General features: G+C 37.6%; 1 protein-coding gene across 2 annotated transcripts; it reads right to left on the reverse strand.

Moving 5' to 3' along the window:
- Nucleotides 1-1487: 1487 nt before the first annotated feature.
- CEP85 (centrosomal protein 85) lies at nucleotides 1488-13169 on the reverse strand. Of its 2 annotated transcripts, XM_070949526.1 has the most exons (13): nucleotides 13096-13144; nucleotides 11880-12043; nucleotides 10906-11591; nucleotides 10287-10420; nucleotides 9539-9656; nucleotides 8784-8969; nucleotides 8136-8288; nucleotides 7804-7958; nucleotides 5856-5973; nucleotides 5112-5162; nucleotides 4914-5021; nucleotides 3122-3347; nucleotides 1488-2454 (listed from the first exon to the last, which is right to left on the reverse strand). In XM_070949526.1, the coding sequence occupies exons 3-13, from the start codon at nucleotides 11515-11517 to the stop codon at nucleotides 2291-2293; spliced, it is 2025 nt and encodes a 674-aa protein (XP_070805627.1). In that variant the 5' UTR covers nucleotides 11518-11591; nucleotides 11880-12043; nucleotides 13096-13144; the 3' UTR covers nucleotides 1488-2290. The 2 variants fall into 2 exon arrangements, with proteins under 2 accessions (XP_070805627.1, XP_070805626.1); XM_070949525.1 differs by lacking the exon at nucleotides 11880-12043 and having other exon boundaries at nucleotides 13096-13169.
- Between the last annotated feature and the right edge of the window lie 514 nt (nucleotides 13170-13683).

Genomic DNA, 13683 nt, shown 5'->3' on the forward strand with positions numbered 1-13683 from the left:
AATAAAATAAATAAATAAATCAAAAGACTATGGCATAGTACTCTGGAAAGAGGTCCTAAAACAGCATCTAGTGTGACTAAAAGCAGTACAAATACTTTGGCTCTATTTTGATGATAGATGAAACCAAAGCATAGACATAAAGGGTAGGTTTGATGAGGCAAAAGCAGCTTTTGGAAAAATAAGTAAACACATTTACTGCCAGTTTTAAGCTGAGAACTTTGTATGCTGTTACATTTTGCATGTTTTTTTAAAGAAACATTTACAAAAGGACACATTGCTTAGATCCACACATAAACTACTACATTATGGCATTCTAAGCTCTTGGGAAAAACACCATGTGTATGAAGGTCAGCACAAGCTAAAGAACTGGCAAGTGTGATTTTAGTTTTTTTATATTACTATGTTATTTATATTGCCTGATCCTCAACGACTCTGGGCAATTAAATAATGATCAGGTTATTTAATTATAAAGCTATAGTATAAAGATACTTAAAATAATGGTTGAATCTATACAAAATAAGACAGTCCTCCAGAGAATGGGCAGAGATAGGGAAATATGAATTTCATCCAAAAAAGAAAACTGGAATATTTGGGACCCTAGGTTAATGATTATTAAGAACAGCTGCCTGCAATTACTGTAGGTTTGAATCTCGCCAAGGCTCAAGGTTGACTCAGCCTTCCATCCTTTCTAAGGTAGGTAAATTAAGGACCCAGTTGTGGGGGCAATAAACTGACTTTGTATAAATATACAAAAAAAAATGAAGGCTATTGCTTAGCGCATTGTAAGCCGCCCTGAGTCTCCGGAGAAGGGCGGCATATAAATCAAATTTAAAATTAAAAAAAAAAAAAGATAAATATCCATCTTAATTATATGAAAAAACATTCAAGTTGTCGTCAAAAATATATTGTTTTAAAGAATAAATAGCATTGATTACAGCCAACCTTTACATCACTAAATGAAGTAATTCATCATAAGCAATCTGTTTAACTAAATTACATAAGCATTCATATACTTAGTTAAATACATCTACAGCTGGGATTGTAATCAAAAGAATGGAGAATGCTTGATTTACAGTTCTCTCATTTGAATAATTTCCACTGGTAAACATTTGATGTGCTGCAGGAACATATTCAGCTTTCTGTTCAAGGTCAATTTTCAATTCTAAGAGCAAGCGTAAACCGTCTACATGCCTTCACCATCGATCATGCTACCTACAGTTGACAGGAGTTCTTCAACATCAGTAGCCACCGCCAGCCATGCTTGTCCTAATGTAAGGTCTTTTTGTAAAGTGCTGGCACAGCATTAAAGACTCCTCCAATATTACAACCTTGTGGAAGAATGTGCATTAATCTGTTCAGTCATAAGGACTAACAAATTATCACCTTCCTGTTTCACAGAAGGGCTAGTTTTAAAATCAACCTGCAATTCTTTCTATTACACAGTGTATAAACTTAATTACCCACATTGCAACAATATGAAAATTCAGTTTCTCTCTTTCCAAAGGTTTATTTTTAGGAGAATTAAGGCATTTCAACATTTGAATTCATACATTCTAGAATGTCAAGTTAATGCTTGCATAGAGAACAGTGATATGAAAATATAGTTTAAAAAGTGCATCTGCATTGAAAACGTTAAGAACCAGGATGACAGACTGACATTGAAAGTGTCCATGCCATTAGCAGTGGTCATATCCTGAAACCTGGGGAACCAGCACAGGCTTTGGAGATCTAAAACATTTAAGGAGAAATGCAACAATGCCTACTACAATTTCATCATATTATTTCTAGTTTCAGGAAGGAATTGGAAAAAACCTGAGGGTACAAGATTATCTTAGAAATTTCAAAAACCTGCTAAAAAATAGATCTTTCTTCTGTTCAGACTTGCTTTACTACAGCTGATTCAGTTTTTCCTACATACAGACTGCCATTTTATATTCAATCCTAACTCATCAAAGCTTTAGCAACCTCGCAGCAATTACATGACAAAGAAAAAGAGTCTCCATGATTGTAGTGTCTGAAAAAACGTTTCTGCCATAAATTACAGAAATGAATGCTGGCAGACATTTTCCTGACTGCAGCTGCTAACAGGAACCAGATCCAGAATTGCAGGAAACAAAAAAGTTTTCGCCACACCCTTACAAGGCTCGTTGTCCTTCGAGAGCTTTCCTGTCAAGAGAAAATCCGATTTCCAGCTGTGGGAAGCATTTTCACCGGAACAGGTAATAAAGACCTTCTGAAAACTCACCCTGCACAGTACAAACTTAGTTCACATCTTCCACTTATTTGGCCTTCACTGAGTAATGCAGTTATCGCCCACATCTTGAGCGTATCTGTCCGAAATAGCAGTCCGCAAATCTTCAATCTCTTTGTGTAACTGTTTTACATCCTCCACCTTCTTTGCTAATGTGTCTGGTTTCAGCAAGTCTTTTTCTTGTTGAACAGAATAATGTACAGCTGTGAAATCAGAGGAAGGTTCTCAGATTAATTAGTCATTTTCCAGTGAAAAATCAGCATTGGGGATTGGCATCTAATCCCTATAACAGCTATGAATTTGGGTTTTTCCCCTTTTTAAAAAAAAAACAAAAAAACACAGTTTTTAAAACTCTTATTAATGATCATGGGGATCACCTCCAAGTAGTTTGGAGTTAGGTGGATAGTGCAAAATACCACAAATATAACTATTACACACACCACAATCTTGAAACTCTACACAAGGGAGCTCCACAAGAAGCAATCATGCTTAAATAAAGTGGAAGGAAGAGTTAAAAGATTTTCTCAGCACAAAATAGTATCGTTCCCTAACTTCCATAAGGTACTATTAAAGAACATCAATAGGCAAGGTAGGACATAAGAGTGCCTACATGGAGGGCAAGAACAGCAAGTGACAAAATGTACATGTCGACATAATCATGCAAGTGCTGTGACTTAAGAGATCTGAGTCAGATTATCAGGGCCCAAGTAAGTAATGGGACGATTTGCACGAGGGTGTCATTGGGTAGGTGGTGTCATGGTTTGCTGTGGACACCATGCTAAAAAAGATATGAGGGTATTACAATCTCAAAGTATTACAAACAAAGGGACCATAATCTGTCACTGCAGACAACAGGCTCCTATGACTTACTGTGAATGCCTAACAGCAATGACAAATTGGGATCTTTTCCTTGAGCCCGCTGAGTAACCACACTGTAGACAGAGTGCAAGTCCTGTAGGCAGCTGGCTAGTTCACTATGCAGCTCTTGGGTCAGGCTGGCTGTTTCATTTGACAGCAGCTGGCCCAGCTCCATCTGCCGGAGATGCTCCTGGAAGGTCAGGTTTTTTTCCATCAATTCTTGGTTCTGAGAAGACAGCTAAAAATAAGATGTAAAAAATCAAGGCTTTCAAAAACGATTCCTGGTTCTTCACTAGCCATGATTCCACAACTCTGGATTTTACAAACATGTTTGGAAACTTGGACATCAGAAAGTACATCTGTAGCTTTTGCTTTTAGTTCTGAGATTACTCTTGGCATAGTATAGGCCAGGGGTGTCAAACTCACGTCGTCACAGCGGCATCATGTGACGTATTGCAACTTTCCCCCCCTTTGCTAAACTGGGCATGGGCGTGGCCAGCGCATGACGCATCCGGCCTGTGAGTTTGACAGCCTTGGTATAGGCTAACCATCACACAGTTTGGAAACTGAAAAGATTTGCAGGACTGGGATATTTGGCTTTTACAAGGAAGGAAACACACAAAGTTTAGATTATTGCATCTGTGCTACCAGGGAAAATGGTCTTACAAAGAAAAGTGGAAATTATTGTAAGTATTCTGACAGGAGACATTCCAATACATTTATGTCTTGCTTCACAGAACAGAACTTCCAATTTATAGACAGTTGTAATTTGTCCTCTTTTCCCCACTCCAAGCAGTAAATGCAATCTATCCTTGATTAAGAGAAGGGTAATGAGGTCAAAATTCAGAAAAATAAAATTCCTACAATAGGAAAGACAATTTAGCATACTTTTAATAATATTCCTCAGATACATTTCAGGGAAGTAGGAATTGGTATAGATTGTCCTCACTTACAAAGTATTGGAGAATGAAGGAGTTACAGATGCTTTACATATATTCTATGGAACTTTGTGATTGATTTGTTTTTTCATTGATTCAGACATTTTTGGCACCAGATAGAAGTTTGCAGTCCAACCCTTTCCCTCCCCCAAACTATTTAGAGCAGTGGGGAAAAACAAAATGTGGATTGTGCTGCTTCATCCACTATCCAACTTCTGCTGGATTCAGCTGGGCAACCACGTCTCCAGGAGATCAAAGAATCTCCACCCAGCCTTCTTTTACCACAATATATTTTAGTACCAAGGGAGAAAATCTAGCAGCTAGATGGCACTAGTTGTAAATCATATCTCAGCATAATAACAAAATTGTGGGAACCAGCCCTAGCAGAACCACAGCCTCACTTACAATAATGCAAAACACTAATAGCGTATGTGCTGGTCAAAAGACTTGAATCATGGGACTATAAGCGCTCTCTTCAGGTCTCATGTAATCCCTCTAAACTGTATTCATTTTTACTTTGAACTGATAGAAAGGAGACTTATTTAACACATATAGAAAAATAACATTCTTGTTACCTTAATTAAATTTAAATCAAATGGAGTTTTTCCTCGTTTTACCTTCTTTTCAAAGTATGGTCCCTAATCTACTCAAAGTGCAGGCATTAATTTAAAAAAAGATTATGCACTTCTGAACTAATTAAGAGGGAAGATTCAAATCAGGCTACAGATTTGAACTGGGAAAAAATCAGATGGATAAGGATACACAATGCAAATAGAGAAACTGCAGTAATAAACTAGTAAGAAGAATCAGACATCCTGATAGTTGGGATTGTTAAAACTGCCAACATTTTTAAAAAGAAGCTATACCTCTTTCACAGCTCTGCGTAGCTGCTGCAATGCATTTTCCTGCTTCAAGGCTTCTGCCCTCAGAGCCTGGGCTGTACCATCATCCTGGGCAATCTGTTCCTCCAGATCCTGGGAGTCAAAGACAAATTGAGATGGTGTCACTGGTGATGTGTTGCTTCAACAAGAAGTTCACCTTTAATGCTCCAATAAGAAGCTCACCTTTATTTGTGAAGACAAGTGATCCAATTTCTTCTTCTGATTTTCCACAATCTAAATTTAAAGAATCAAAATGATCAAATGTTCCCATACATCTTCCAGCATTATGTGCCTGCTGCTGAATGAATGCACTCACAAGCAATTGTATCCTTGCACATGATCTAACTAACCTAAAAGACTTGAAAAGTTTTACTCCTGGGGATAATCCCACATACTCAAATTGCTAATTAGCATAATTTATGGATTCTTTCAGAGAAGCTGAAATCTGACCTATCCCATACAATGCAGCCTTAGTTTAAAACCATATTTGCAGGAAAAGCTAAACTGCCAAACATCTGTGTTCATCATAAAAAAAAAGATATAAACAATATTTATCCAAAGAGACAGAACAAAATTATCAAAATTAAACTAGGCAAACATCCCACTCAAGACACTGTTTCTTCAAAGGCAATGTGGGAAGATTCCCATATTTGTAACTGTAGACTACAGAATTAACCCAGGTATGCTTATTTTAAGTGAATGCGACTGTAAATTTTGATCCTTTATGATATAAAACTTTGATTCGTTTATAATCTTTTGATCAAGTATATCCCAGCTTGATCAATGAGATATTGATATGAGATCCTAATACAAGAATGTTGATATATACAAGTGATCGTAAGACCATAAAGGAAGAGAATGATCTTCTATCTATTCAATACAGAATAGACACCACCTTAAGAGCTCCAATCTCATCTTTGGAGTTACCTTCCTGAGAAGATCCCGTTCTTTGTGCAGAGCCTCTTTTTCTTCTTTCTCTCTCTCTATCTCTTGGGCATAATCTTCTGGTACTGAAGGCTTCATCTGCTGCATTTTATCTTGTAAACTAAGAAACGAGAAGTTTTCATTAAATGAAATCAACTTTCTACAAGCTCACCCTTTGAAAGTGAGTTTCATAATTCTGCCTCTAAAACTAATTAAAACATTGTTCCATTCCAAAGACATGCGCTGATACAAAAAAGCCCCCCAACTATTAAAGACTCTTTGGTCTCGATTCTGTGTATGTTGAAGTTTCATGTCTGTGAGAAATTGAAAAGCTAAAATTGTCTACAAACGATGCCCTTCCATTCTCACAATCAAGTCTCAGCAACAAGGCAGGGTCTCTTACCAAATTCCCATTGTATTCAAAGAAAAACATGGTGGAAGCAGATAAAGATGCCATCAAAGCCTGATCCAATTTGGTTGCCCCCACCCCACAAGCCGAATGCCCCGCAAGGCTGATTTTTGTAAGATGCTCAGAAGGGAGTCCTAAAATGTGTAATAAATTGAGTATCTTCCAAGGGCAGGCACCCAGTTGAGGGAAAAGCATGTATTGGATGGAGATATAAACACAATCCCCTCCCAAAAGAATTATCCTTCCCCAAACAGAGAAAGAGCTCATATATGTCCTCGAATTATGACCATAATGGAGTCCAAAATCTCTGTTGTTAGGTGAAATGTTTGTTAAGTGAATTTTGTCCCATTTTATGACTCTTCTTGCCACAGTTGTTAAATGAATCACTATACTTGATAAGTTAGTAACACGGTTAAGTGAATCTGGCTTCCCCATTGACTTTGCCTGTCAGGTGGTTATATGACCCTAGGACACTGCAACCATCACAAATATAAGTCAGTTGCCAAGCGTCTGAATTTTGATCATGTGACCATGGGGATGCTGCAATGGTCATAAGTATGACAAATTGTCATAAATCACTTTTTTCAGTGCAGTTGTAACAGTTACTAAACCAACTGTTATAAGTCGAGGACTACCTGTAATATCTTCTGTGACTGCTACTCCCAGGATCTTTTCTGAGTCCAAAGCCCACACACTTTTGGCTAAAGTCATTTTCCGCCTTCCTCTCTCTGGAGAGAGGTACCCATACAAAGTAGGACAAATTATGAAATAAAGTGTCATGCCAAAAGAATGCAAATCTGCCCGATTTGTATATAAGCCATGAGGACACCCCTTATAAAGAGGGTGGGATTTGTGCCCTGCCATTCCCGTCATCATTTTGGTAAATCTGATGGGTTCTGTGAATGCCTCTGTCCAGGGACGATTCACTGTAGATTCTTAAAGCACATATTGCTTGCCACCGTTGGCCTTCAAGGCTCTTTTCTCCTCACACTACAGTTCCCATCACTAGAATTGTGATCGAAAGGAGCCATTTGGCCTTTTTAGTGCAGGAATCTACATTCAGGCATCCTAAACAGATGAGCTGTCTAGGCTCTCCTTGCACAGATCCAAAGAAATGAAGACACCCATGTCTCTGGATAATCAGTTCCACTGTCTAACAGCAACTAACACGAACATCCTTTTTTCTCAAATTCCAATGAATCTGCTTTCCTGTAACTTAAAAACCATTATTCCATATCCTACACTCTGGAATGAGACAGAAAATTCTTCTAAGTGAAGGAGTTTTAAAAATGCTACTCTACCTCCTCTCAGTTGTTTTTTCCTTAAGGCTAAGCATATTTCAGTCACTCTTCTTCAAAGGATATTCTGTCAAGAACTTCTCTCTTTTTATTCCCATCCCTTTCTCTGATACTTAAGTCTCTCTTATATGGGTCTGCTGTGCTTGCTATTTGTAGGAAGGCTTTATTGCCAGGCAGCACAATGTATTTCTAGGTTATCCTAGAAGCCAACATTCTTGTTTTTTTCCCACTTCCCTGGTGTTACCTGCGCACTGTGGAAAGCAGTTCCATTTCTTTGTGTTTCTGCACTTCTAGCTGCAGCTCCTTCTCTCGGCAGTCAGTGCGAACATCTCTTAGCTCCCTTTCAAGAGTAGTTACTGTTTCTTGCAAAGTGCTAACTGTCTCCTGAGACTGCTTTAACTAAAATGTTGGGGGTGGGGTGGAGAGAGAACAAACACATACATCAGACTTAAAAGGAATGCCTTCTAGCAATTGAAACTATTCACAAAGCTAATACATTTAATCTGTTCAAGCTTGCAGACCTACACTATCCAGCTGTTTTTCAAAGCCAGCTGCATCCGGAAGGTGCCTTCCTACCTGTTGACTTTGTTTTCGATGATCCTCCAATACTGGGAGGTCAGCAATATAGCGCTCCAGAGTCTCAATTCTCTGCTGTTTCTCATGGTTTTGGTCCAATTCTTTTTGGCATTTCTTTTTCAGATGCTCAATGTGTTTGTCTCTGGACTTGACCTGCAGGATAAAATATCAGGAGTAGGTAGCAGCACTTTTTACTATTGATTTCAGATGCAAGAATGCCCATGACCCAAAAGTGGACCATTATGTAGAACAAAAAGAAGTGATTCTGGGGCTTAGCCTATGTTTAAAAAAACCATATTTTCCAGAAACATAGTTATGGAACCCACTCTACCTTTTACATGACATAAAGAGCAGGGATTTAGCTTTCTGCTGAAACCCTGAAGCATTGTAATAATACTCCAGCCTAACTTTAGTGCAATCATTTTGGGAAAATATTAATGCTTTACCTTTTGCTCCTTTCTTTTATTAACTCCTAAAAACATCATTTCCCATAGCACTTCTCTATTATACAAGAGGGTATGAAATGTATCAAAGCTTGAAGTGTGAATATTAGAATAATCAAATATTACAACAAAAAATTGCATTCCCATGTAAATAAGCAGACATTGGGACATCTGTTGGGGCTTAATCCAAAAAAAAAAAGCCTACCCTTTCTTCTTGTTTCTTCAATTCTACTGTATGCTTCTGTATGGTCTCTTTGTGAATCTCCTGGATCCGTTTAATACCAGCTTCTGAAGCAGCCAGTTTCCTTTCCAATTCAATCTTTTCCTTATTGAGTGACTCTGTTTTTTCAGTAAACTGAGCCCGTAAAAATATATTCTCCCGCTGTAACTCCTGCAAAAGATATTAAATAAAATAGTAATAGCCAGGACATCTCCTAAAATCTATACTCATCATCATATTCATTGAAGAATTGTTCAAATTGAATGTGAGCTCAGTAAATACTGGGGACAAGAAGAGAAACACATCAATATTTGAAGGACAAACAAAATATCTGATTTACTTCAGTGTGGTCACCAGAGAATCAAGCAGGCTCCAATGCTTAGGGAACAAAACACCTGCGTGCTGGCCTAGAGGTGAAGATGCTCACCTCATACTCAGGTGGCTAAGAGTTCAATCCTAGGCAGCGGCAGATGTTTCTCTATCAGGGCACAAAGAGAAAATATTTGCTGCAAACTCTGCATAGGCATCAGGCAGGGCATCCAGCCACTCAAAGCTCAGCTCCATTCAGTTGCCCTGACTCCACTCCAATAAAAGGGATTTTAAAGAAAAAATAATTGCAGAAATTAAAGGTTCCTGAAGGAGGAGCTATAGAGCATGTCTCTTCTCCATTCATGCCTTCTCTAATCCCGCAATGAATTTAAAATTCTTTTCCAATAGCATATTTCAAGTGCCACCAGTACCTGCATTCTGAACAGATGCATATCCCCATAAGGAGCAAGATGGCCACAGAGGGCACTGTGGACTTGCATTTCACTTTCTTGTAGTTTCTGCTCCAGCTGGGAAATGTGCTGTCTCTGCCTATGAGAATAAACCCGTTCAGTATATTAACACTGACAAAATTAAAAGTATAAAAGGGAACATTAGAGGGCTTTCAGTAAAATGGTTAAGTAGCATTTATTTTTTCAGGTTTGTAACTGAGCGGGAAATCAATACATGGACTCACAGAGTGATGTATGGGGAAAAGCTATCTGAAAAAGAATTATCCGCCTTCATAATTCCTCTTATAAGTCAATAAAAACCAATTAAATGCACTCAAGAGAAATCACAACTCACACTAGCAGCAAAAGCTTTGTTATCCTAGTTAAAAGACAAGCTACATCTTAGTATAACCGGAAGAAGCCATGCGTGTCCTTTTTAATTAATAGAGAGAAGGAAGAAAACCTCTCTTTAAAAAGTGGTGTTCCTCCCCACTATTCCTATGTTTTTGACACTAAACTGTTTAGTGTTTGGGCAAAAATAGTCTTGAACCATTTATATTTCTATGGAAATATAAAGCATAAGCTTAACCACTCATAAGTAAGTTGTAGAGTATTCAATGAAGTTTATTACGCCAAAGACTGTTTGCTTTTCTATCAATATGAAATACAATCTAAGCAGTTACTTTCTGGTGAAAAAATCTAGAAGATAAACTAATGTTTAATTTCTTACCTGTCGATGAGAATTTCTTTCTCCAGGAGCAAATTTTCATTAGTGCTGGCAATGCCAATCCACTGAGCTGGATCAAGTGTGTGCAGTGAAGTATTGTTCACCAAAGGATAGTAACAAGTCGCTTTATTTTGCAGCTGGAATTATGACATTCAGAGACAAGGCATGAGATTCAGTTCTCAAAGAGAAAGTCAGTGTTAGATTTTTTGGGGGGATGAGAAGGAGGATTGTTTTTAGATTTTTTTTTTGTTCTCTCTATTGATATTATTTTGCCAACATTTGACTTTTTTTTCAATCAAGGGACTTTCAAGCAATGTCATAATAAATAATAAAGCTAAATCTACAGCCATCAAGTCCTTGTTTTCTTTCCTAAAGGTTTGATTCTGCAATAAAAGCACTTATGGGATTATTTCTCCTCAGTACAATACTAGAATATATCAGGCTTTTAAATTAAGACACTTCTATGGATTTTCCCCCATTCAGCATTTATTCCCTTTGAAAATTATATGCAACAACATTAGCTCTGGTCTACATACTCCTCCTGAGCCCTGGCAGAAAAATTATAGGCAGAAAAGCTACATATGCAGACATTCCCTATAGATAAGAGGTTAAAATAACTTACATGCATCTGTTCCAGTTGCAGTTGAACACAATCCAGATGTTGTTTCCAAGCACTGTGTGCACAATTCTCATGTGGATGTATTGTACAAGCTTCCTGCTTCAATGTCTGAGATCGAGTAGCCAAAGGGGTGGAAAACATACTAGCAGCATTAAGTCCCAGGGATATTTGCTTTCCACAGACTCTATTGGAATCTATTGATGGTTTAGTATTCTGCAGTATTTTATTGTATTCCTTTTTTAGGCCAGCAGAAGTGCTATTTGAATTGCCTGGAGTGTACATCTGGAGTTGGGACCAAGGACCGAGAGAATGCCTATCTAGAAAAGCAGCGTGGGTGACTTCAGCATCTAGGCTGATAGGTTTCTGAACACATTCCACACCTGACTGACCAGGACTACGAAACAAGGACTGATTGCAACCATTTTCTGCTGAAGTCTGATTCAGACAGAGAGAATTCCTGTTGATCACCTGGGATTGCCTCAAAGTATCAGAGTCATAGCTGGACATCAGTCCTCCTGTGTCACCCAGTGAGTTTGGCATGGAGGAAGCCAAAGTGGTCTGAGGAGGGCTTGATTCACTTGCTAGACAAGGTGATCTGTCTAATGTGGAGGGCATGACGTGAGCTGTAGGAATGGCCACTTGGGTTTTGATGGGTTGAAATGAAGAACCATAGTTGAGACTGCTGGATGCTAGAAAAGAAAAAAACAATACCAGAATTAAAAACAAAACTTTATAGATCAGCTGATATTTCACTTACCCTGGCTTTTGTGTACACAAGTATTTAGAAAATTGCCCAGAATAATTACAGTAATTATAGTAATGATAGCTTTCTTAATGTATATAGTGTTATGACTAATAATAAAATCTCGATAGACAATCAGAGTAAGCCTTTTTGATTAAATGAGACTTTGTAATCATATAGCATTCTAGTTGCTCATAAAATACAAGTTAAATCTTTAGAAAATGTAAAAACTTACTTAAGAATCAAGACCTCAGATCTTAATTATATTCCCATCCACTGAATTGAAATCCTCATTTGTTTCCAGATATATAAAGGAAGAGGCTGCTATTCCAAGGAAGCAGTTAACTAGTTACTGCTATGAAAATGCAGTAAATGATTCTACGTTGGCACCAGGCTCTTCTGAAAACAAGTGTATGTTTTTGCCAATCACTATATGGGATAAGGAGGACTTGAATGCTGAAAATACTGACGTGGAAATACCAGAGCTAACTAGATGGATGTATGAAGTTATTCTTAGTAACTCTCAGATTTCAATACAGGAAAAACAACAACAGCTATGCTAAACTCTGCAAGGAGCATGGTGTTCTAACAGTGTTTCCCTCTCATGAGATTCACCATATAAATTTCAAATGTATATCTAACACCAAATCAGATTATTAGGAATGCAAGTTGATTGTAAAGTTTAAAATCCATTCTAAAAATGTGAGAGAAATGGATTCATCAAAAATTTTTCCAAGAAGGCAATGCAGAAAAGTAGCTTAGTGCTGTTTACATTTTAGTTAGAGAAAGCCAGTTTGATCTAGTGGCTAAGATACTGGACTAGAAACATGGAAATCTGACTTCTAATCTTGCCACAGAAGCCAAGTGGGTGATATTGGGTCAGTCATTTCCTTTCAACCCCAGGAAGAAGACAATGGCAAACCATTTCTGAAAAAAAAAATATTGCCAAGAAAATTGTCTATGTCAATTCCAGAAGTCAATTCTAAATTGAAAGGAAAAACAAACAAAATAAGGGAGGGAAATGCTAAATAAAATTTCCTAGGAAGAATATCCCTGCACTAAGTAGTACTTGTTCCTTAATGTCTAATAGGAGAAAGGAGTATTTGGAGAAAGGTATCCAAATAGTAAAAGAACTGTCAGGCTAGCACATGCAGAAGGAGAGAATGCTTTAGAGACTTTGTTGTACACATGACATTAAACTGCCTTTCAGATCTCCATGCCTGAATAAACGGAGGAGACAAAATTATGAGGATGAATCTCTCAATGTGATCAACTTGTCTTAACTGATCAGACTAATCAGTAGCAACCTGCACAAACTGTTGTGGCTATTCTCCAATTTATTGGTCCTCACTGAGTGTATTATTTGTCTCAATATTTTTACAATTTCATCTAATAAGAGTAAAACAAAATTAAAGGGACTCTAAGAATTAAGGGATTAAAGTGAAAATTACCATCATTATTGCTTGATGAGGGGACTCCAATAAATGTTCCCCCAGAGGCAGCCATTCTTGATTTATGATAAAAGCTTCTCTCTAGAACCACAAATTGATCTGGAATTTTCAGATGGTACCTAGGGAGTTGAATGTATTGGATAAATATAAAAAGGTAACAATCTTCCTGAGTAAAACTTCAATTCTGGTGACTGCTCTCATGGATCTGTTCTTCAAAGCTATGATGCAATCAGACCCAACTGAATCAAAGCTCTCCGACTGGTCTGAAACCTTCCCAAAATCTCATGTATGTCCAGAAGACTCTTTGACCAGAATGTTTTTATTCATATGTAGAACTCAAGAAGTCTTCAGGAAGGCTATGTATCACTGACTTCTGAATTAAGTTCTGGGCTGCTACTCCACAACAGAATTTGTAGATGATAAATCCTAGCTCATAATTTTACAATCACATCAACAGAGAATAGCAAAACAGCCAATATGCAATGCAGACCAAAAGCAAACATCATGAGCCAAGATATTTGTTTAGTGTCCTAGTTTTAAAAAATGGAGTTTATAAAGTTCATTAAGATTTATTTTATCATTATCGTA

Source organism: Pituophis catenifer, unplaced genomic scaffold, assembly GCF_029215685.1.
Source record: "Pituophis catenifer annectens isolate HBS135680 unplaced genomic scaffold, rPitCat1.0.hap2 SCAF_9, whole genome shotgun sequence".
In the NCBI taxonomy this organism is placed as follows: Eukaryota; Metazoa; Chordata; class Lepidosauria; order Squamata; family Colubridae; genus Pituophis; species Pituophis catenifer.

Bases quoted from the DNA above. Each gene is read 5' to 3' on its own strand.
- CEP85 (XM_070949525.1), bottom strand. From the start codon at position 13,150: ATGGCTGCCTCTGGGGGAACATTTATTGGAGTCCCCTCATCAAGCAAT. The intron at 10,421-10,905 runs GTAAGTTATTTT...TCATAATTCCAG, and splicing joins TGCAACTGGAACAGATGCAT to CTGCAAAATAAAGCGACTTG. The intron at 2,455-3,121 runs GTAAGTCATAGG...CTGATTTCACAG, and splicing joins ATTGCTGTTAGGCATTCACA to CTGTACATTATTCTGTTCAA.